The sequence below is a fragment of the Manacus candei genome, unplaced genomic scaffold, assembly GCF_025592945.1.
Source record: "Manacus candei isolate 608988 ecotype Guabito, Panama unplaced genomic scaffold, ASM2559294v1 h1tg000062l, whole genome shotgun sequence".
Classification (NCBI taxonomy): Eukaryota; Metazoa; Chordata; class Aves; order Passeriformes; family Pipridae; genus Manacus; species Manacus candei.
Window position 1 is genome coordinate 3017610 of NW_026138110.1, and position 22140 is coordinate 3039749.

The window sequence follows — 22140 nt, forward strand, 5'->3', positions numbered from 1 at the left end:
GCTATTGGTACAAAGAGATTATATCTTTGTGTCCCCCAGAAGAATCTAAAACTCTGATTTTTCTATCAGAGCAACTTGAGTAAAATGAAATTCTGTTTCCTTCTGCATATTCTGGCCTTCAGCCAAAGCATGGCCTTATGGATTCTGAAACTCGAAGAATGAATACAAGTATAATTTTGAAAGCTAAATAATATGTGGGGAGTGAAACTCTTAGTGTTGGAAATGTACCTACTAACGTGAAGTAGAATTTTTTTTCCCCTTAAGTTCCTTTGGTAAATCCTTACCCTAGAGCTCAAGAGTTGTCTGCATTCAAGGGTCAACTGTTCCTATTTCCTCTTGGTTAGAGGGCAGCTTTGAGTGCTGATGGCCCTGTTGAAGTAAGTTAGAGTAATTTAAATTTCAAATGTCTCCATGGAGTTGCTGCAATTTGCAAATGCTTCGGGGAAATCCAGATCAATAGAAAATAGAAATGGGTGTTTCCTTACAAGCCAAATTGCCCTTGGGCAACATCAAGCTTTGGGCATATTCTTCCTGAACTGCATCCTGAACTGTGCTATTGTCTGTCTTAAATGATATATCAGAAGGAGTAATCAGATAGTTATGTTAAATTGACTACAGTTCGAATCTAAACGGTGATTAGAGCCCAAGATAAAGCCAGTAGTTCAAAGTGACTCCCAAGCAAGTCACTTAAGCTTTCAGGATCAAAAAACTGCTAAATTCTGGGAAGACATTAGCGTGAACAGTGAAGATACTTCCTATTTCCACGTTGCAAATGAGCAATAACTCACCATTGGAGTTTGGTAGGAAGAACACAATGTTTCTTTTAAAGGATGGTGCAATCGAGTATTTTTTCTCCTTGGCTGATACCTTACAGTTCCCTGGGTCTGGAGTGGAATTCTGTGGCACTGGCAACAGGATGGGACTGCAGTGGCTTCTTACTCTGTTAGGTGAGAAAATGTACAGCTCGGGTACGGCAAGAACTTGAGTATTTCTGTTTCTAAATTGCTTCTGGTTTCCAAAATTTGCATTCTGCAAGGAGGGTAGGCTTGTTCAGTTATAAAGCTCACATCTGTTTGGACACCTGTAAACTGAAGAAGAGTAAACCTCCCACAACACTTAAAAGCTTAGCTGAAGGAAAAAATCACCTCAGGAGCTCAGTGTGGCTTCTTTTGGTCCTTTCTGCCCAACAGCTTCACAGCTGGCTCATAAATGCAGCTTTCCAGACAGGCAAGTATTAATAAATCATAGTGGGTTTATATATGTAAAAGTTGTTGGAATTATGCAAATTAACTGTTCAAACATACCCTTTCAGGGGGAAAAACCAATTTCTGTAAATTACACTACAAGTAAATGGAGTCTAATAAGAGAAAAGAGGCATTGCTGGCTGTATCAAAGAAGCATAAACAAATGTTAAAAAGGTGATATGAAAACACTTTACCAACATATGTTTATACACTTCACGAGACCAACCAAGGAAATAAACCAAACATTTATAACAAAAAGGGAAGGAAATAAGCAATGATAATACTAAACAGCCAAGCAGTGCAGTGATCCGTCAATCTTGGCAAATAAATGACCTGTAAGGAGATCATCATAAAGCTCTCAGTGTAAAGGGAAACACTTGATACAAAAGCTAAACACAGGGAAGGCTATAAATGAATACAACCCCAGAAAATGGAAAAAACCATTGGTAAAGGTAGCTCAGTTTTTAAAGTGTGAAGTCATTAGAAAAGTGTAATTAGGGAGAAAAAACAAAAGGGAAAAAAAAGAAGAGAAATTAAAGATGGCCTGAACTACTATTAATGTAGTGCTGTAGTAATTTGTGATGCTGTCTTTTTTTTTGTTGGTGGAAAGGTCTTCTCCTGTGCTGTTTCAGGCAGAATAAAAGGGTGAGTTGAAGTTCAGTAGAAGAGATCATATGCTGACCCATATGAATTGAATTTGCCCATAACTCTTATTATAACTCTTATTATAACTAAACCCTTATTTGAAACACCTCCCCCAGTGTTTTATAACCTGGATTATACTCATAGATTTAGAGATAATATTTGAAACTGTCCATCAGGACTGATACTGGTAATGTCTTGAAATGACAGGGTGTGTTGAGAGAAGTAATTGCCTCATCAAGGCTTTAGGTAAAGGTGCAGCTTTCTTGATTGAATTACACACTGACAAGATGAACACTCCTTTATGTGACAAGAAGAGGTGCAATCTTTTACTTCTGCTATTTGGAGCCACTGTTCGTTTAAGTGGGAAGCAGTGGGAGATAAAACGTTAACACAAGTAGAACATGCATTATGTTACTTAAAATCCACAGCTGGGTTGTTTTCCAGGTAACATAGATCCCGCAGACACTCATGGACAAAAGAAAGGGGTGGAAAAATTCATTTAAAAACCAAATAGACTTAATGAGAACCACAGTAATTTTCAACTCTGATAATGTGATTCAAAAACAAGGTAGGTGCAAAACAGGCATCTTCACATTGCACGGCAGTAAGATGGAAATGAACAGGATGTCCAGAAAGAAATGGTGTACTGCATCAACAAGACAGCAGCTGCATTTGCCAGCACGAAGATTTAGGTGTTGATAATCCACAATTTAAAACGGATCCAGGAATCTTCCACTAAAATTCTGTTTCCACCTTAACAGTTGGATGTGAAAGCTGGAAATCCACCAAAGGTACAGACAGACGTCTAAAAGCTTTTGAAATTAAATGCCTTGGGGGAATAGTAGGTATTAAATGGAATGAATTTATAACAAATACTGAGATTCGTCGGGGAGGTGAACAAGACTAATCTCCTAAATTATCCAGAAATGAAGATGGAAGTATCTAGGATATGTGGTAAGAATGAAGCCAGATCTGATGGTAGACTCTCTGCCATGGCAGGAATGCCTTCAGGCTGACTGTAGAACGTGTAAAAGGGGCTGACCAAAATAATTCCTCCATTGAAAAGTGCTTAGAGCTGGAAACATTATGGGTGACTTCACAGAGAGGGGGACAGTCAAGGAGAAAGGCAGATGGACAACAATCAACAGAGTCCTGCATATATGTTTGAGGGAACTCTTGGCAGTGTAGGGAAAAATTGCGAGTTTCGTGTCACCAAAGGTTTTCATTCTATTAGGGGCTGTAAACACTTGGCAGACCTGCAAAATGATTTCAGAAATTTTATCAGCACTAGAAGGACATATTTTAACCCAGAGTCCAAGCTCTGTCCGTCGCTTGCAACTGGCAGCTGCAGTAAGCACTGCAATTTGTGTAAACTCAGCACTACCCACAAGTTTCTAAGATCAACACACAAAGTGGTTTCTGCCGGTATGAGGGAGAAAACCACCAGGTTGTCTTCCTGCATCCGGGTGGAGGAAGTCAGTGATTGTCTGCCTGCAATAATAAGGGAAGGCATGTCGGCTGGGGCCTTGTCTTCAAGCAGAGTGTCTTGGCTTCTGACCCAGCCAGTGCACTGCTGTTCTTAATTAGCCATGTCTTGACTATCTTAATATCTTGGCATGTAGCTATCTGGGACTCTGGAGTCAAGCATGCAGTTCTTTAGTATTATCCGCGCTTTCTCAGTCTCTGCAACTGTGTCACCTGAACTGTTGCATCAGTGGTGTCCTCAGTGACCGCATCTGCCTGTTCCCAAAAAGCTGGGATTTGATGACCTGAACAGGGGCATCCTGTGCTCTTTGTTCTGCTCAGCAGGCTCCTGCCTGGCCACCAGCTACCCCTTGGCAGGGAGAAAGGATCCTTGGTAACACCTTTCAGCCTCGGGGTGATCTAAGATGCCTTAGTCAGTCTCAGATGGTCTTGGCACCTGCATTGTACCCAGTATGTGTTAGTTATGAAGGGGCAGGAGGGCTGTGTCTCCCAAAGAGAAGGGTTTAAACCAGGATTTGTTTGGTTCAATCCCTGTCTGTTTGGAATATAAGTCTCAAGATAGATTTTTTTTAAAGGCAGAATCACCTTGGTTTCCAATTTCAAGTAAAATGAGTGATATTTATTGTATCATGATTTTATTCTCTCTACGAGTTGAGTGACTTTAACTTACAGTTATTGTGATGAGTATCTACTTTATTGCTTAAAATGGTCTTCCAGAGCCACAGTAGTAAAATAAGATCTCTCAAATAATGAAAACCAGAAATTTATTTTTTTTCTGCCACAGCTTTGGCAGCAATGACGGAAAGTCATTGATTTCCTTTTGAAACTGTTTCTGAATTGTTTCCTTGATGTTGCCTACCTCTCTGCTGATCTCTTCTTTCTTTAGAAGCAGCTGCTTTCTCATGCATGGTGTGTTCCAGGAACATTTCTTTTACACTTTGTTTATCTGTAGTTTGTTAGACAGGTCTTGGTCACAAGCCAGGAGAAGTCATGAAGATTTTTGCGGTAGGGTAGTTACTGAAGTAACCAGGTGTAAGGAATACAGAAACTGATATGGCAAAAGCTTATATAAAGTGGATCGTGCGGCTTTACAAATACATCTTCTTGTCTGCAGCACATTTTTACTTCTCCTTGTCACACACTGAAGTATTCGGTCTTGAGAAGTGTTAAGAGCATGTCCTGTTAATGAATCCTAGGAAAACAGAAAGTAGGAGATGAAAACCTATTACAAGGCAGGTCCTGATGGAGCTGACCCACTGTCAATTTTTGTCATTTGGGGTTAAGTTGTCTCTCTGAAAAACATCTCATCCCATGCTGGTAATTTAATCAGTCAGAGCCGTGGTAATATAAAGATATAGGCTATGTATGGAAAATAATGTATTATGTGGTAGATCATTGTTGCAGCGTTCGAAAGCTTCTGAGGAGAATTGTACTGTTTTGGCAGGAGTTCAGAATTCTCTTTCCTGTAAGGAACAGGTTCGGTGGTTTGTTTTTTCTCTAACATGTCATTTTGAGGTTACATGGTAACATCTGTCAGAGCTATGCTAACCTCTGTCATCCAGCTGTTATAATTGTGGTATTTTCCTTCCTTTTCCCTCTCTTTCCTCTCTTTTCTGCTTTCCCTTTCTCCTCCCTCAGAAAAAGAAGAAAAAAAAAAAAAAGAAGGTAAAAAAAACCCCAACAACAAAAAACACCTCCTTTTATACTGAAACTTCAGGTGGAATGAAGTGGTTATAAAAGCATCTGTCAACACAGGAATGGTTTGCCAAGCCAAGTATTTGGGTTGGAAGTCATGCCTTCCCAACTGCTTGAAAACAGGAAGTATCTCTGTTAAGTGATGGATAGCTCTACTTTGCTGAGAGGAAGAAAAGGCTTTTTTTCTTTTTTTTTTTTTTCTTTCTTTCTTTTTTTGCCTCTGGGTCAATAAATGAGTTCTGCAGTTGTTCCATGTATGTAAAGAAAGACTCCCATAAAAATGTGTGTTTGGGTGCACACATCTGTGTGTTTGTGTATATATGTGTGTGTGAATATACAAACTTTTAAAAAAACCAACCCAAAACCAGCAGTACACTTTGTACATGATCAGTCCCTGTCAGAAGCCAGCCCAGGCACATCTTATCCTAGTGATTCCTGTAAAGCTCTCAAAATCTGTCAGAAACAGCCTGCAGGATTGCAACGGCTCCTGGGTGATTAATTGCCAAAAGAGTCTGGTTCCAGGTTCCATTACAGGTAATTGTTATCTTTTCTAAAGGGGTTCTTTTATTAAACCCCCACTCCTCTCCCTCCCCCCCAAAAAAAAAGAGGAGGAAAAAAAAAAAAAAGCTGACATTCCTGAGGTTTTGCACCTCTTAGACAGGACTTTCTTATGTAAACATACACTGAAGAGGGAGTGTTATGTTGTTTATTAGCTGATGATAGATTTTTTTTTTTCCGTTCACTTAATTTTAACTTTACTAAAAATCATTTTATTAGAAATGGGGGAGGAAGAGCTGCATGGCATTTAGAGAAGAGAGTGTATTCCAATATCTTCTCCACATCAAAACCTGTCTGAGAGACCCAGCAAGTGGCAAAGGACCAGATCGCTCTTGCTCCTTACTAAAATTGCAGAAAAACAGCCAAAAATTGGGATGTTCTCTGTCCCTTGCCACTGGAGTAAGACTGCTCAGATTGGACATGGGGAGGGGACAAGATCTTGTCCTGAAATCCTCTTTGGAAAGGAAGTTTGCGGCTTTAAAACGTGCGGTTGAGTGTCCTGAAAGTACGGGCAGATTGTGAGAAATCTGATGTAAATTGTTTTTCTGAGACCATATTGACAAAGCGGAGGGGCTGATTCCCTGTTGGTGCCTCCATGGGTTTGAATGTAATTTGGAGCTGAATTTTTGTGGTGCCAAAGTGGAATTGTATCAGTGGGGTTGCTTGGATTTGCACTGCTTTTTACTGCATTGAACATGGGCCGTGTTACTGACAGGTTTAGACTTTTATAGATGGAGGCTTGGGCAAAGCTTGGCTCCCAGTGAGCACTGTAGTAATTTGTGCCAACTGGCCAATTTAACTGTTTAAAATATCAGATGGAAAAAAAAAAAAAAAGGCATGGAGATACTGGTTCTGCAGCTGCGGAGTATCTGCCTGCAGATGTTTCTGCCAAGAGAAGGGATTGAAACTCGGTTTCTTGAGATATTTTAATCCTATCTGAACAAAACCACATAAAAACATGCTCTGCTATTGTCTGCATGGGCCAAGGAGCACATTGTTCCTCACAGTTGTGTTTGAACGGTGTCACTGCTGCAACGAAACAAGTCTCCTCAAGTCTCCTTTCTCCACAATTCCCTGTGAATTCACTGTATTAATCAAGCTCTGTCAGTGGCAGGATGGTGATGTACAGCAGTGGGGACACTGCAGTTACTCTTGAGTAACATTAAAAAGATGAGAATATTTTGTTATGTCCAGCTTTGTGCAGGTTTGGAAAGACAAACCTGGCCTTCTGTAGAGGTTTTTGAGGCTTGATATGCTTTCACATCAACTCTGGAAATTTTTGCTTTCTCAAAGCACTCTAAGTACTGCCTATAAGTTAGTTATTTAAGTAATACTCATACCTGTTTAAAATCACCACCCATAGTGGAAATGACTGATTTGCTGTGGAACATGCAGAAGCAGGGTATGTTGTTCAAGCAAGTGACACCAGTGGTTTCTGTTGATTTAAGGCAGTTCTTTTCCCAGGTTTCTTTTTCTAAGGAAAGATGAATTTGTTATTTTTCTGCATACTGGCACTGTAGGTTTGCTATAATAACTAAGAGACTCATCTGTGGTTGTTAGTTCCTGTTGGTAGCCAGGAAAGAGAACAGTTCCATAAGATATACTGAATTACACAGAAAAGTTTTCCCTCTGTTGATGGGACAAACAGGTAAAAATTAGTGGTTGAAGGGAAAAGACTAACTAATAGCGTAGACGTGGAGGATAAGCAAAGTGAGTAGATGCCACACAAGTAGGGGCATCTGACTGCTAAGCAGTGAGGGACAGATCAGTCACATCCTTATTTTTGAGTTGGTTCACTCTCTCTATCGCCTCATCTTGGCTTGGACTCGGATCACACCGACTGTCTCCCTGTTGAAGTTACTTTACTGTTTGCCAGTGTATCAAACCATCTCTGGCTTTAATTAGTGCTTCTGGTTACTGCCTGATTAAAAGGTTCCTGCTGTGCTGCCACTCGGTAGCGCACATTCTTCCTGAACACCTGCTGTCAAACCTATCGTGTCCTTTCTTGTCAACTTGCACAATGCTCTGGGTCTTGAGCAAGACTGACACGATGGAAGGGTTGTGCAGCCTGATTTTTAGAGATCTGTGAGGAAAGCAAAGCCTTTGCGTAGGGATTGATAACAGGAGACCGCCACGTTTTCTAGGAGCTAGTTTCCCCTAATGTTTAATGAAATTCTGTTAGTGAATGCAGTTTATGAAGTGGTGGATATACCGTAGGGTACGGAACCAAGCTGCTCCACCCTGAGAGGAATTGTAGATGTTGTGTAACAACAACAGAGTGTAATCTGCACAAATCTTGGGAGAAGTACAAGGGGTGGTGACCAGCAAAAAAAGTCATCAAAGAGGGGAACTGGTTAGAGATGTTGGCATGTGCTGACAGTGGTGACAGACTTTGGCACAGAAGGAAGAAGGTGGGGAGGTGGAAGAGTGTGAGGAAAGGGGCTCTTGGCAAGAACAAAGCAGTATCGCTTGACTCGGGTGCCTGTAATTACAAGACTCCAGCCTTGTGACACAGTGAATAAGCGTGTCACCTGGAACACAGGAATTCGGGTTGCCTCCCAAAGCAGCTCCTGCCAGATGGAGGGGGAATAAACCCTCATGGAACAATAAAATTTAGCTCTTCGCTGGACTGTGGTTTTTAAGTCCTTAATAGTGACACTCCAATGTGTCTTTTCCCCCTCAGCACCTTCTAATTTTGGTAATGAATCCATGGTTGCAAAAGCTGCCACTAGCCTGTCTAGCAAACAGGATGGATGAGCTTCCTGTACTTGAAATTTTCAAAGATCCTAAAATGCCAAGCGTTTCCTGATGTGTTGGGCTGGGAGCATGACCTGCTCTGGCACAGAGCGAGAACGAAAATACCAGGCACTGAGGTGAGCCTCGAAAGCGTAGGAGAAGCACCTTTATGGGAGCTGACTCCACTCCTGCCAGAGATAAATGATGGCACAAGAAGGCCTCAACGCTTCCCACACTTGCAACGCATCTGCCCTGACATGTGGGCAAAACCATGGAAAGCATCTCACAGTTATTGCTTGCACAGACTACAGGAAGGCTATGGCTGGGTGGTGAGGCCCTGGCACAGGTTGCCCAGGGAAGTTGTGGATGCCCTGGACATGCTCGAGGCCAGGTTGGATGGAGCTCTGAGCACCCTGGTCTCCTGCTCATGGCAGGGGGGTTGGAATTGGGTGATCTTTAAGGCCCTTTCCAACCCAGGCCATTGTCTGATTCTATTCATCCTATGACTTTAAAATGCTTTAGAAATGCTCAAATACTGTAATGATGAAAGTCAAACAATTTTGCATTACCCAGTGAGGTTACAAGATACAGAGCATCTCTTGTAGTGTAGTAGGGGCCATCTCTGTGTAAGTAGGGGCCACAACTAGGGTTCATAAATAACAATTGTTAATTCAAATTGGAAGGATTTGGTTGCAAATTAACTATTTCCGGTCCTCTCATTTTCATCAGTGGTCTAATCCCAATGGACTCCAAAGGCAAAAATTAAACTTTTAGTTGCATTTTTTAGGTTCTGCATTAAAAGCAATGTACTTACTTGGAAGAAAAGTTTTATAAAAATCTCTTCGTGCTTGTGGAGATTGATTGCAGCAGAGAACATGCAGTAGCACTGATTCTCCAGATGAGATCTGGTACCTGCTGAACTGACTTGCTTTCTCTTACACACCTCAATATGCCATTTACTGTTTGTTTTGTGGTTTGTTTGGGGTTTTTTTAATTATATTTATTTTTTCTAATGTCAGGTCACCCTCTTGCACAGTTTATCGTGACTTTTTGCTGTAAGATCTGATTAAAAATGCTTTTGGTGAATTAGGCATGGCTGTGGAGGTATGTCAGTAGGAAAGCTATTTTTTTTCCTATCCCACAGAAAGCTCATCACCTGGGTCTGCTTCTGCCAGTGTTGTAATTCTGCTTTCTTTGACAATGTGATTTTTGAAAAGCTAACTAGAGATAGATGCTGTAAAAAAAAAAAAAAGGAAAAGAGGAGGAGGAGGAAAATTAGCAAAGCCCTAAGGTTAATTCTGGTCCATCTTAATAGGAACCACAAATATTTTACCAGCTTTACCTGTTTAAGTTTTCTTTCCTGAAATAATTAGCTTCATAATTGTGCACAAAATACACATTTTTGACTTAGCTATCTTTTTCAATGATTTATTTTGAAGAAATACTCTTATTTTAATTACGAAAATAATGAACCATGTATGTTTGAAAGGGGTGCACTTTCTTCTTCATAAAAATGTATTTTTGCCGTTGATGATACTAAGTATTACATGACAATTATCCCACTTCCCTTAGTGCTCCCAGAAGAACATTGTACCTATGTACCACTAATAACCTTTCAGTGCATGTGCACTTAGACCCTTTTCATAACTGTTGCGGTAAAACCAAAAAAAAATTACATAAACCTGCGAAAGAATTGCTTAATGGCATGAAGTGTTCTGGTTTTGAAGTATTCTGGTTTCTACCAAAACCCCAATTACTTAATTTTGTGCCCTTCCTGGCCGACGTAAATTATGCAACCCTCACATCTCGACATCAGTGAATTATGTAGCTCTGCGCACACATCAATTAATTTTGGCCCCATCAACTTCCCACCTTCTGTGTGCTCCTCGCCTCAAATCGCTTCTGCATCTCCCAGCCGCGAGCAGTTCATTTTGTGCAGCTGTATCTGCCTGAACCTGCAGCCCCACTTCAACTCTTCACCCTCCCCCACCTGCCTCTCCTCCTGCTCAGCCAAGACACAGCCTGCTCCTGCTAAATCCCTTCTCCTCCAGCTCCACAGCGAGGATCAATCCTGGTGCCTTCACCTTGTGCCTCGCCAGTGGGCCGTCACCAAATCCCAGTGCACCCACGGGCAGTGGGGCTGGTCCAGAGGTGACCTCGTTGTCCTTATCACTCTCCTCAGAATTTTCCAAATGCACATTGCAAGACTGAAGCTCCATCTTCTGGAATGGCCTGTGAAAGTCATGGCATGCTTGGAGTACCCATCTCTAAAACCCTTCCCATAGCGGAACCGGGATCATACAACATCCCACCGAGAAAAGATGTAGCTTCGAGGTCTGTGTGAAAAGTGGTGGTGAGGAAAAAGGTGGTGCCAGCATCCCTCAAACTCAGCACTGCTGCCAGCATGCTGGTGAGCATGACCCAGGCCTTGGTGTTGAAGTGCTGCCACAGGTGTGCACACCACATGCTGCAGCAGGCTCCCCTAAGCAACCCAGAAAGAGCTCACTGTCCTCCAGTGAGCAAAAACATCATGAGGGGTACCTCTTACCCTTACTGCTGACCTCTACATGGAGCTCAGTCCTAAGTCCTGAATTATTTTGCCCGGAAAGGAAAAGCACCTCCATGGGAAGGACACAGAGACCAAAGACCTGAGAGAGCAACACGATGCCCTGCAAACCAGAGTGGCCTTGACTTGCCGTTGCTCTCCAGTTGCATTCTGAGCACCGGCAGCAGAGCAGCTGCTTCACCCGGGCTTTGTCCTCCAGTAACACAGGATGGATCAAGGCAGGCTCCTGCCTCGTCCTCTCCCTCTGCTTTTAGTTCCTCAGGAGCGTGAAGGGTTGGTGGCTTGCCAAAGGGACAAGGTGGTGACAACAGAGCAAGGAGCAATAGAGCTGTGCCCAGGTTCTCCCACGGTCACCACGTCGGGAGGGCTGGTGGAGACCAGCGCTCGGTTCAATCTGCTTTTGTCTCTGGGGGCTGGAGGGAATTTGACTCTTGTCTCAAGCTGAGGTTACAGAATATTTTCTCTCCTTTTTGTCTGTGTCAATATAAGCAGCAAGCGCTGCTGAGACTGACTTGTGCTTTTTTTGTACAGTTCCCAGCACATCTGGCCATCTTGGACAAGGTCCCTAGGCCTGATTGTAGCAAGAAAGTAGTGATAGCGTGTTTAAAACTTGGACCTCCAGCTATGACTATATATAAAACACAAAGCTTTGGGGACAAACTGGAGGAAATACAGTTTCTAGAAACTGACCAAAAAAAGTGTATTCTCTGTGTTACATTTGCAGTTGTGCTTTGCCAGCGTGGGTGCTCTGTCGTGTTAGGAGACTGTCTCAGAACCAAAAGCCAGTGCGAGGCAATGGAGTGCTTGCCCCCAGCTCATTGGCACCAGGCATTTTTCCTGTCCCACTTGCACAGCAAGCCCTGGTCATTCATCACTGGGAAGCTAAGCTGGCTCTAGAAAATGTTCCAATTATCTGGGTGTCCTGATGAAACCTGCCTTGATTTAAAAGAGGCACACCATCATACTCACATGAATATCTCTTGCTTCTTCTAAATAATAGAATTAGCTATGGGCATTTCCTTAAGAGCATGCAGAATACAATTGCAGTAATAATTCCTCTCCCTCCAAGCCTAGTCTTGAAACATGCAAATTTCTCTTTCAAGTGCCTTGACAAAAATTGGCAACATCCTGACACGCACACACGATTTAGACACTGAATTACACACTCATCGAGTTATCAGCAGTGAGCTGGGTTCTTTGGTGGATGTATCAGGAGTGCTCTTGACAACTTGTTTCTTGCTCTCTTTTGTAGGGATCTAGCACTGACCACTGCAAGGACAGGGTACAGGGATGGATACAGACCTTTTGGTCTTCCCAGCACATGTATTCCTTCTTCTATCCTTACACAGCTCCTTGCAGCACACCATGGTGCCGTGTGCTTTCTGCTGAGCGTTTTCATGTTCTGTTTTAAAAATAACAAGACATCTCTTAACATTCAGGATACATTTTTCCACTCTGAAGCACCACAACAGTCTTTTTAAAGAAACTCTAGGAAGGGTGTTAACTTGATCAATGCTGTGCAGGAAGGAAAGCTCTTTCCTACTATTTTTTCAGCATGACTTTCACTGACATGATCAGGCTGGGAAAAGACTTATTGGCTGACAGCCCAGGACAGCCATGCAATATCTCTAGTCATCTGGAACTCAAACTGCTCTGCCCAAGGGAGAACCATAACATAAAAACAATTTAGGTTACATGCTGAATCTTATAAACATTGTTCAGTTCTTAAAAAATAGTTTAAATACTATTTATGTGCATTCGCTGTGCACAGGATTATTGTGTTATGGGGTTTTTTTCATATGTCAAGTAAGAAAGGCTGGGAGGGTTTTTACTTTTTTTTACTGTAGATGGTTTTCAAGAATCTGGAAGATTTTTTTATAAATATAGGGAAATGAGTTTCCTCTCTTCTCATGTATTTAAGAGCTTGGCTTCTCCTATATATCGGATATAACTGTTTTATATATAGACAATGTTTACTTTTTGACCCTGTCCAGAAAGTACAGAGTCACAGAAATGCTGGTTAGAGAGAGCTTCCAGAGGCCCTGTGATCCCCCTTCTGCACATGTGGGACTATTGCCAGCACCTGATCAGGGAGAGCTTGGCTTCCTCTGGCTGAGCCATAAAACCCCTGAGGACAAGAGTTTCCACAGCCTCCCCCATGACCTGCCCCAAGGCTGTGCTTCTCTTCTAGAAATTTTTTCCTTCCATCTCCTGTTTTGAAGCTGAGCATCATTGGCCTCTGTCTGTTGTTACCTTATTTTGCATAAAAAGCTTGTCAGAATAATCTGTTCCTCTGTAAGCACATGCAGCTCTAATAATTTGGGATAAAGCAACATGAATTCAGAATGTAAGCTTCACTTCAAAAATCCTTTTTTCTCCGCTTGATGGAAGATCTGAACTTGGGATGTGTCCATTGCCACCTGTCCGTCTGCCAAGCCCTAACATTCCAGCACACCTTGCAACAAGTCTGAAAGTATTATTTTAGGAACATATAGTTCCTTTATGATTCCTTTTTTCCATTAATTGGTATTTCACAAGCTGAGTAGCCTTACTGTCTTTTCTTGTGCACCTTCTTGCTTTTGCTGAAATTGTTGGTTATTTGGTGGTGGTGTTGGTTTTGAGTTGTGGTTTTTACTCTCTTGATGTGCTATAACTTCTCCTGTGATTTCATTGCAGGCCTTGCTGAGACCAGGACGAATAGACAGAATTATCTACGTGCCGTTGCCAGATGCAGCCACTCGCAGGGAGATCTTCAAACTTCATTTTCAGTCCATGCCAGTGAGCGATGAAGTCTGCTTAGCTGAGCTTGTTGAGCACACACAGAAGTACTCAGGAGCAGAGGTAGAACTTTCTGGAGTCACTGCACAAAATGATGTTTAAGTTGAACTCAGGTATCATCCAGATACCATCCCTTTAGCCTTCTCCAAGTGCTGATCAGAACTGTGAAAGGGAACGGTTGAGAGATTTCTGTGTTTCTGCTCAGAGAGCAGAATGCAATCTGGGGCTTTTTTATTTCAAGATCTCCATCAGAGGATTGTTGCCAAGGGAAAGGTCTCTTCCAGAGTGAGCCACAGTATGATCCCAGATGGCCTCATGAAGGATGTGCTGCCAGGAGTGGAGGGAGGCAGAGGCAAGTGCTCCCAGACTCCCCAGGCAGTTCACCTGGGTCTCCCCACATCCCCAGGGATCTTTTGAGTTTAGGATTGTGACTGAGAGCCTCAGATGGAGTTATGAAACAGTGCAGGGGAATTGCAAGGCAGTCACTGGTCACTTTGAAGCTTGTGTTCCTATTCCATATAATCAGGACCTCACAGCCACACTTTACTGTTACAGCTCATTGCTATTAGTTACCTTCTGACAATGAACGTCAGACAATTATTTCCTGTCCTGGGTAGAAGGAGAAACTTTTTCAGATGTTGCTGCCTGGCAGTTATAATAGGTAGCAGTACATTAGTGGTCACCACTCTGCTCCCTGAATATTATTCATGTCAGTGTCTCGTGAAAGGATATTTCATTCTTTCCTCATTTTAATTAATTGAGAGTAATTATATTACTTCAAAAATTCAAAGAATGTTATTAAGATTGCCAAGTCAAGCCCTTAAAAGGTACGAAAGACCAGAATTTCCACCTTCCTGTAAGCAGTCCTAGTGTATTATCGCAACATCTTTAATTACATAGTCACCTTCTGCTTTTTCCATAGCAGAGTGGAAAATGTGATGTGCTTGCCTTAGCTCTCCAGCTTTCAGTGTGCTGTTTACAAGGGCAGGGAAATAAGGTAAACTTTTGTCTTGGTCCAAAAGAGAGGGTGATGGTGGAGTGTTTGTGTGGTTCTTGTAATGCTGAAGGCCCTTCTCAATGGACTGGTCATTGAACATGATGTTCCAGGCAAGATTTCGGCTCATTTAGCTATCACTTAAATGCTGGTATGATGTAAAATGCTGTGTTGCCTATTAAGTAACCTCTGGCTGCTGAGGGCACTGCTGAGTGTGCTCCAGCCTCATTTTGGGAACCTGTGTCACAGGGGACACCAAAGTTGAACACACAAGATCTTTTCTCCTCCACAGCACAGGACAGGCTGTGCTCTGGGAAAGAATGAATGAAAGCTGTGTAGGGAGCAAGGCTGGTTTGTGTAGCACATCTCATTTCCACACAATGTGGGCTATCCTAATGGAAAAAAGGCAACAGTAAAAAGGGTTTCAGGCTTAAGTGTTGGTCTGAAAAACTGTTGAAGCTCTACTGCCCCCACACTTTGGAGCAGTGACCTGAAACAGTGCTGTGTTCATATCCGGGTGACAGTGATGCAGCTTTTGCTGCCTTAGGGAAATTTATCTGCCTCTGGCTGAGCTACAAGCCTCCAAAAACATAAACATAAACATATCCTCCCTTGTGTATGGAAACTGTTGTCTTACCAGGCAACAACTGTAACACTTGTATTTTAGAAATTCCAAGCAAAGCATATGGGGATTTCCTTTGGATCTGGATCAGCTGAAACTCTAGTGGTGAATTCCTGTGCCTGGTTGATAATGAGTCACAAATGTCTTGGTGCTGGCTTTGTACAGAACCAAAAATAAGTTAATGGGTCATTGAGTGTAGCTACACACTAGTTGCAGGGGGAAAAAAGGGCTGCCTGTTTCTAACACGGCATTGCTCATGAATTTTGTTCTTTTGCATCATTCAAAGTATTATAATAACTGGGATGCAAAGAGTAAATACAGAAAAAGCCTCAGTCAGTGTTCCTTGGAAGAATGCATAAGAAGTCTTGGCAGTTGGCACGCAGAGTGGCCAGTTTCATTAAAGCCTTTTCTTCCTAGTGTCTCCAGCTTCCCAGCTTTACAAATAGTTTCCGCTGCTGAATGGCAAGTTCCCATTCCACTGTTCTGCCCTTTGTTTAGAAGAAGAAATGGAAAATGCTTGGTTTTGTGACTAGAAGATGCCGTATGAATAGGGAGTTGCGTGTAAAGATGCGTTGAATCATCCCGCCGTGAGCTGAATAAACAAGCCAGTAAAGTGGATAGTTCAGTGAGCATCTGGCTTCCAACTTGGCCCTTTTTCAGATCAGATACTTGCATATATTTTTGTCTGTCATCACTTATGACCAGTTATCTCTGTTCACCTGCTGGATGCACGTTTCTCTTAATGAGTACCTTTAAAGATATATCAAGATAGCAAAATAGGGTGATTACTTCCCACTGTTTCATGTGAAAGAAAATGGAAGATAATTTATGAGGGTGAATTACAATTTCCTTCTCTCGTGTGTAAGTGAAGTTTAATGTAATGAAGAAAGGGCACTAGACAAGCAATGTCTGTACAATTAGCTTTTAGGTCAAACAAATTCTCAGCTTTCTAGAAATACTTGGATTTGAGTTTGATCTGCATTTCCAGCCTTTTCTGGAGCAGTGCTGTGCAGCAGTGCTTGAGGCTCTCCTCCAGGGATACTTCAGTGTCTGTAAATCAGGAGAGAAATCGGTAGGCACAGAGGAGAAGTCCTTAAAAGTGATAAAAATGGTGAAAACAACAAACATCATGCTGCACTGAAACTTTTATAAGGTTTAATCTAGTGTTTCTGTGTGTTATTTTGGGCAAAATTTCAGGAGGTCCAAATTTTATCAATATTTTTTAATGTTTTTTAATGGTTTTATATAATTAGGATGTCTTTGCTCTGAGGTTGTTCCCAATTTGGTCACAGATTTTTCCTAGAGCGTTTTCACTGCTGTACTTCATGCTGAGAAGTTTTATCTGTTTGGTTTCTCACTAAAGTAGGACTAATTAAAGATCCAGCCACAGAAGTATTTAAAAGCGATGTTTTAAAGTACAAGCCATGTGAGTTCTTTTTTGCTTGTTTTCATGGTGCTGCTACAGCCATACAACCCATCTTTAGGAAAGATTGGCTTTCCACAAACTCAGGTGCTCCACTGTTTTTAAATTGGGCTTAGATGAGCAAGGGATGAAGCCAGTGTTTCCCCACTGTAGAAATATTTTTTCCCAGAAAGTAGGTGATAAAAAGGAGAATAAACCTAGTAGAGTGAGGGACCCTCGTTTATTGTCTGAGCTCCAGTCAGATGATGTTTTTGTTAAAATTTAAAAGACAGTAGTGGAGAGGGAGTTTTAGGCAGGAACTGAAATCAAGTGTTGAGTTGTTTTGAGTTTGAATTTGGTTAGAAGTAATAAAAAGTTAAATAATGTGGATATGATGACAATATTCTTCAGACGAGTGCGCTAATAGAACTAAGATAATGGGACTGACTGCTTTTAAATTGGTGGAAAGCAGGTCATGGTGAAAGCCAAGGCTGGCATGGTTTCTATAGTATTATCAGTTTCCATGCTTACAGGACACAATAGTAAAGCGGGAATCTTGGAACCTGTAAATCTTTCATTGGTTCTTAGGCGAAGCAGAACAGTTAATGTAAAAAATATCTTTCTCACTTTGCAATAACTCTCAATGGGAGCACAGAGAATGAAGGGGAAGAAAAGCAAGCTGATGAAGATTTGCTCTGGCTCAACTAAAAGCAGATTTGATGCCAAAAAGGTCTTTGCAGCAGCACACTAGCTGCAATCAGCTCAAGCCTTTGACTCTTAAAATATGTATTCCAAAACATGCATGTTCTTGTTTACCAGATATTGACATATTTAAACTGTTAACTTTAATATAAAAACACCCCAAACAACTAAAACCTCTCCAAATTCCTCTCTCTCTTACAGAGGAAGGTACTAAGTATGAAAGGAATGAGGATGAGTTCTGTCATAGGTGTACAGAAGGGTAAAGAGTCTTTTAAGAGATTAGAAAAAATTTGTCTCTTTAGTGAAGAACATCTGCAGTAAAGGGGAGAGAGGCCTTAGATATAGGGGGGGAGGGAAAGGACATTTGACAAATAAGGATGTTTTACTTTCTTTACATGTAGCCTTCTGTGAAGAAAAAGGTCTTCCAGACTTAAGGAAAAGGCTTTCTGCCTAGCATTTTTAAAGGGCAATGAAATCAATCCTATATAGTAGCCTAAAAAGAGACTCTGGCTTTTTGAAGTGAAGGCATCAAAAAAATTAAAAAAAAAGCCCAAAAGAGTAAAGTCTCTATATGGGGAAAAAAAAAAACAGTATACCATTCAAATCTTGTCCTAGCTGAAGCTCAGGGTTTTAATTTTTAAATGTAAACATGTTTGTTGCTTTTCTGCTCAGTTATGCTAAATCCTGAGCATGTTCAATTCCCATTGGATTCAGCGGGTGTCAAAGGTGCTGAACACATCATGCTTTGGAACTGGGACACCAGATTTTGTACTTCTAAAATGCCACCAAGAAATGCATATGTCGCATCAGAAATGTGTGATTTGAAAATATTCTTTTGTAGTTAGAGCATCTGGGGCTGAAATGACTCTGGCCTGACACTGCTGGATGGCCTTTCCTTCTGAAGGCACAGCTTAGCTCCACACCAAGATGTGGTATCACAGTGAAATTACAGATTCTCAAAGTGAGGAACGCTGTCAAACTGCAATGCAGCAAGATTAAGGCCTCAGATGAACTCCTGATGTTTCCCTTGGAATGATGCAGAGGATCTGTTAATTTATATCACTCATTGCAGAGTGAACATTTTTGTGTGGGTGGGTGAGGAAAAGAGGCTCAGCCTTCGTCCAGTATGGGTAATACGGGATCACCGCCTTCCTATACACGTTTATCAGTGCTAAGGATGTGTTTGGCACAGGTGGCTGGAAGGTGAGGAAATACCTGGCATTCGGAATGTTTTCCAAATGTCAGTGTTTGGGATAAACGAGATGAATCACCGGAAAGGAAATAACTAACTACACAGGACTTCCCATGGGATTTTGCTCGCTGCTGGTCTCACAAGAACCTCGTACGTGCAGAATGTGCTTGGGCAGATTGGGAACAAGGGCAGCACGAGCACCTGGGTATGTGGGTGATCACTCATTGGCATGGCAGTGCTGAAAACAAGACTTTGTGGTGTTACTCCATCTCTCCTTTTCCTCCAGACTTTCCTTTTCGGGCGTTTCAGAAAGATCAGGCTCCCATCGCGCATTTTTTCAGAGATGGGGTGGCAGGTTTGTTGCCAAAAGTGGATGGATTTTCATCAGCTGAGACCTGATACAGTACTGTGTGCACTCACCCTGGGAGGATATAAAGCCTGGTTAGCAATCAGCATGTTTATGCAAAATGTAAGTTTTGGTACAGAGAGGAGTATTTGCACTAAAATTTATGCATGACAAGCCCATCTAGGAAAGAACCTTCTCTCCTTCAGTGAGATAATGATTTGCTAATAGTTTAATCAAGCAGAGGAGATTTAATGCATCTGGCTGAAGGGGCATTAGCGTTTCCGAAAAGGTCAGACCCATTAACAGCTCAGGAGGATACAGTGGAAACTGCTTCCTAAGTAACTCAGAGAACAGTGATCCTCAGAGGTGCTTGGGGAAAAAAAGCCAGGGGGAATTTGAATGAGCACCAAGCAGTGCTGAGGTATGAATTTCACTGCTTCTCAAACTTGAGATTTCCTTTCCTCATAAAGCTCCCTGTGCCTTTGCAGGGTTGTTCCTTTTGTCCCTGTTTGGAGAAGGAACATCCATAGAAGCATCACCTGTGTCAGGGGCAAGCTCCCTTCCCATGGGCTTGTGCAGACCTGCTGTAGTTTCCCCAAACCAGCTGAGGCTGTGGATGATGCCCGAATTTACCAGCAGCACCGACTGTACTGTTTGTCTCCTTCCCCATCCCTGCCTTCCCTGTTCCACACACGACAGAGTATCCAGGAGCTCCCCTTTGTTGAGGGTGGCAGAGGGGGAGTGTGTTGCCAGCACAGCAGGGGACTGTTGAGCTGTCACCAACACACAGGCTTAGAAAAGGGGGACCTAGACTGATACTGTCAGCCAGCTTCACTTGCCCTCAGCTCTTGCCTCTGGCTTTGCTGCTTTATTGTCCTGGGTTTGGCTGTAATTCCCAGCAATGGAAAAACATGTTGCTCTTTAAAAGCAGATGGGAATTCATTCCTGAAGGAAAAATGTCTCTTTAGGCTACTGCTATTGTTTGAGTTTTATTTTTTGCCTGTGAGTTATTTCTAGCAACTTTTAATTTAATTTATTCTTTTTTTTTTCTTTTTTATTAATCAGACAGCGTGGGGATTATTCTTCAATGTCTTAAAGCACACGCTCTCACTACAGTAATGATCACAAATGGGGTATATAAAGTTCAGAGTAAAAATTGAATTTGCAGTGATCAGGAAGGAATTGAAAACGCTGGCTTATTTCTGCCTTTTGAAGTGTATTCATTTATGTAACACAAATGCTTATATCAGCTCAGAGTAGCAGAATTGGCTTTTATGTTAAAAAAAGGAAAAGGAAAAATAATAAGCACTTTTTCCTCACACTGACCTGTTTTTCTGATTTAAACCTGTAGTGCTGGCGCTTGATCTTGTAAGTTATGATGTGTCACTGGGTATGTGGTTAGGATTGGACTTGCTGCTTTGGGTTTCTCTCAACTCTAGTCCTAAAGTATAAGACAAGGCATAAAAATTAGAGAAAGTCACCAAAAAGTCATTGCGCTTCATGGTAAATCGATTCCTGATCCTTCACTCTTATATGCCAACTTCAGGGCCAGATCCTCAACGTATGCAAGTTGCTGTAAATATTGAGTATGTCTTAGTACATTAGCAAAAGCTATGTCTGAAGTTTTTTGTTTTATTTTCCATTAAATCACTGATTTGTGTTTTTCATAAATGGGGGAGAAGGGAGGGAGCTAAATATTCTTACATATCCATTGCCATTTCTCATGCCCTTAAAATTAATAATTGTCTGACTTGCTTAAGTGGCTGCTCTGATTACTTTTAATAGTGTACAATGTCTGGCTATCAGTCAGTGTTCAGTTTATCCTTCCTTACATGTATAATATTTTCCCCTTGGATATGCTGAGTCCAGAGGAGGCCACCAAGGTGATTAGAGGGATGGAGCACCTTTCCTTTGAGGAAAGGTGGAGAGAATTGGGATTGTTCAGCTAGGAAAAGAGAAGGCTTGGGGGTGACCTAATTGTAGCCTCCCAGTATCTGAAGGGAGCCTGCAAGAATGATGGAGAGGGACTATTTACAAGGGCCTGGAGTGACAGGACAAGGGGAAGTGGCCTCAAACTGAAAGAGAGAAGGTTTAGATTAGATAATAGGAAAAAATTCTTTGCTGTGAGGGTGGTGAGGCCCTGGCACAGGCTGCCCAGAGAAGCTGTGGCTGCCCCATCCCTAGAAATGTCCAAGGCCAGGTTGGATGGGGCTCTGAGCAACCTGGTCAAGTGTAAGTTGTCCCTGCCCATGGCAGAGGAGTTGAAATTGGATGATGTTTAAGGTCCCTTCCAACCCAAACCATTCTATGATTCTATGGTTTCAAGGAGGTAGCACTGAGACATGATCTCAGGCATCAACTTAGCCAGTAGAGCTGCGGGAGGCTCCTGGCTTCTGCAGTAAAATTACCTTCCCATCCTTAACAGAATCAGTCCTCCAAAAACAAGAGTACCACTTGGTCAATGAGATCTAAAATAGTTCTGATTATGATGTTAATTGGCACTAGGAATATTTAAATGTACTGCCTGAAGGCTAACTCAGATAGGATGTTTATACCAGATGAAGGCATCCAGAGGAACACCTCGTGCTGACCTACTTGTATTTCTGGGACCCTGCCAGTTAAATTGCTGTCGTGGTGGAAGAACTGTTAATGAATGGCAGAGGAATAATAGAGCCCAGGTGTAAAAGCTTATTAATCTACCTGAGTATTGTTGCTATGAATGAAAAACATGTATTGTAACGACAACACTAACTGTTTATGCTTCACTGAGTGGCAAATATTGGAGAGGTGGGGGTTGTGTATGGATTAAAATATTCAAACATGTTGGTATCTTTGTGTACATAGAAAATAGGGTGTTTGCCTTTGGCAGTCATCAGCAAAGTCATTGTTTCTGTTGCAAAAATTTGGAACCTAATAATAAACAATAACATAATATCTAATAAAATCAAATCACAGTAGACTGTGAATATCTTGAACAACAAATGTACCTAATTTCAAACTTGAAGCTGTCACTAGTAAAACTGTATTTGTGTGGAACATGCACCAGCTATTCTGCTTCCATTGCTTTCTCCTATGACAGAAATAATATTTCACTTGTGTAAAGTGAATTTAGAGTTTATTTTGTGAGGGATGATCATTATTGATAAAGTATTTGGAGAGGGTTTTCCCCCCCCTT

At 41.8% G+C, this 22140-nt stretch overlaps 1 protein-coding gene across 1 annotated transcript in view; it reads left to right on the forward strand.

Annotated features, from left to right (window-relative positions):
- The window catches only part of SPATA5 (spermatogenesis associated 5), a 172595-nt gene that overhangs the window by 120425 nt on the left and 30030 nt on the right, over nt 1-22140 (forward strand). The window contains 1 exon segment of the mRNA XM_051804947.1: nt 13606-13770. Within this exon segment, the coding sequence (XP_051660907.1) occupies nt 13606-13770 (165 nt within the window).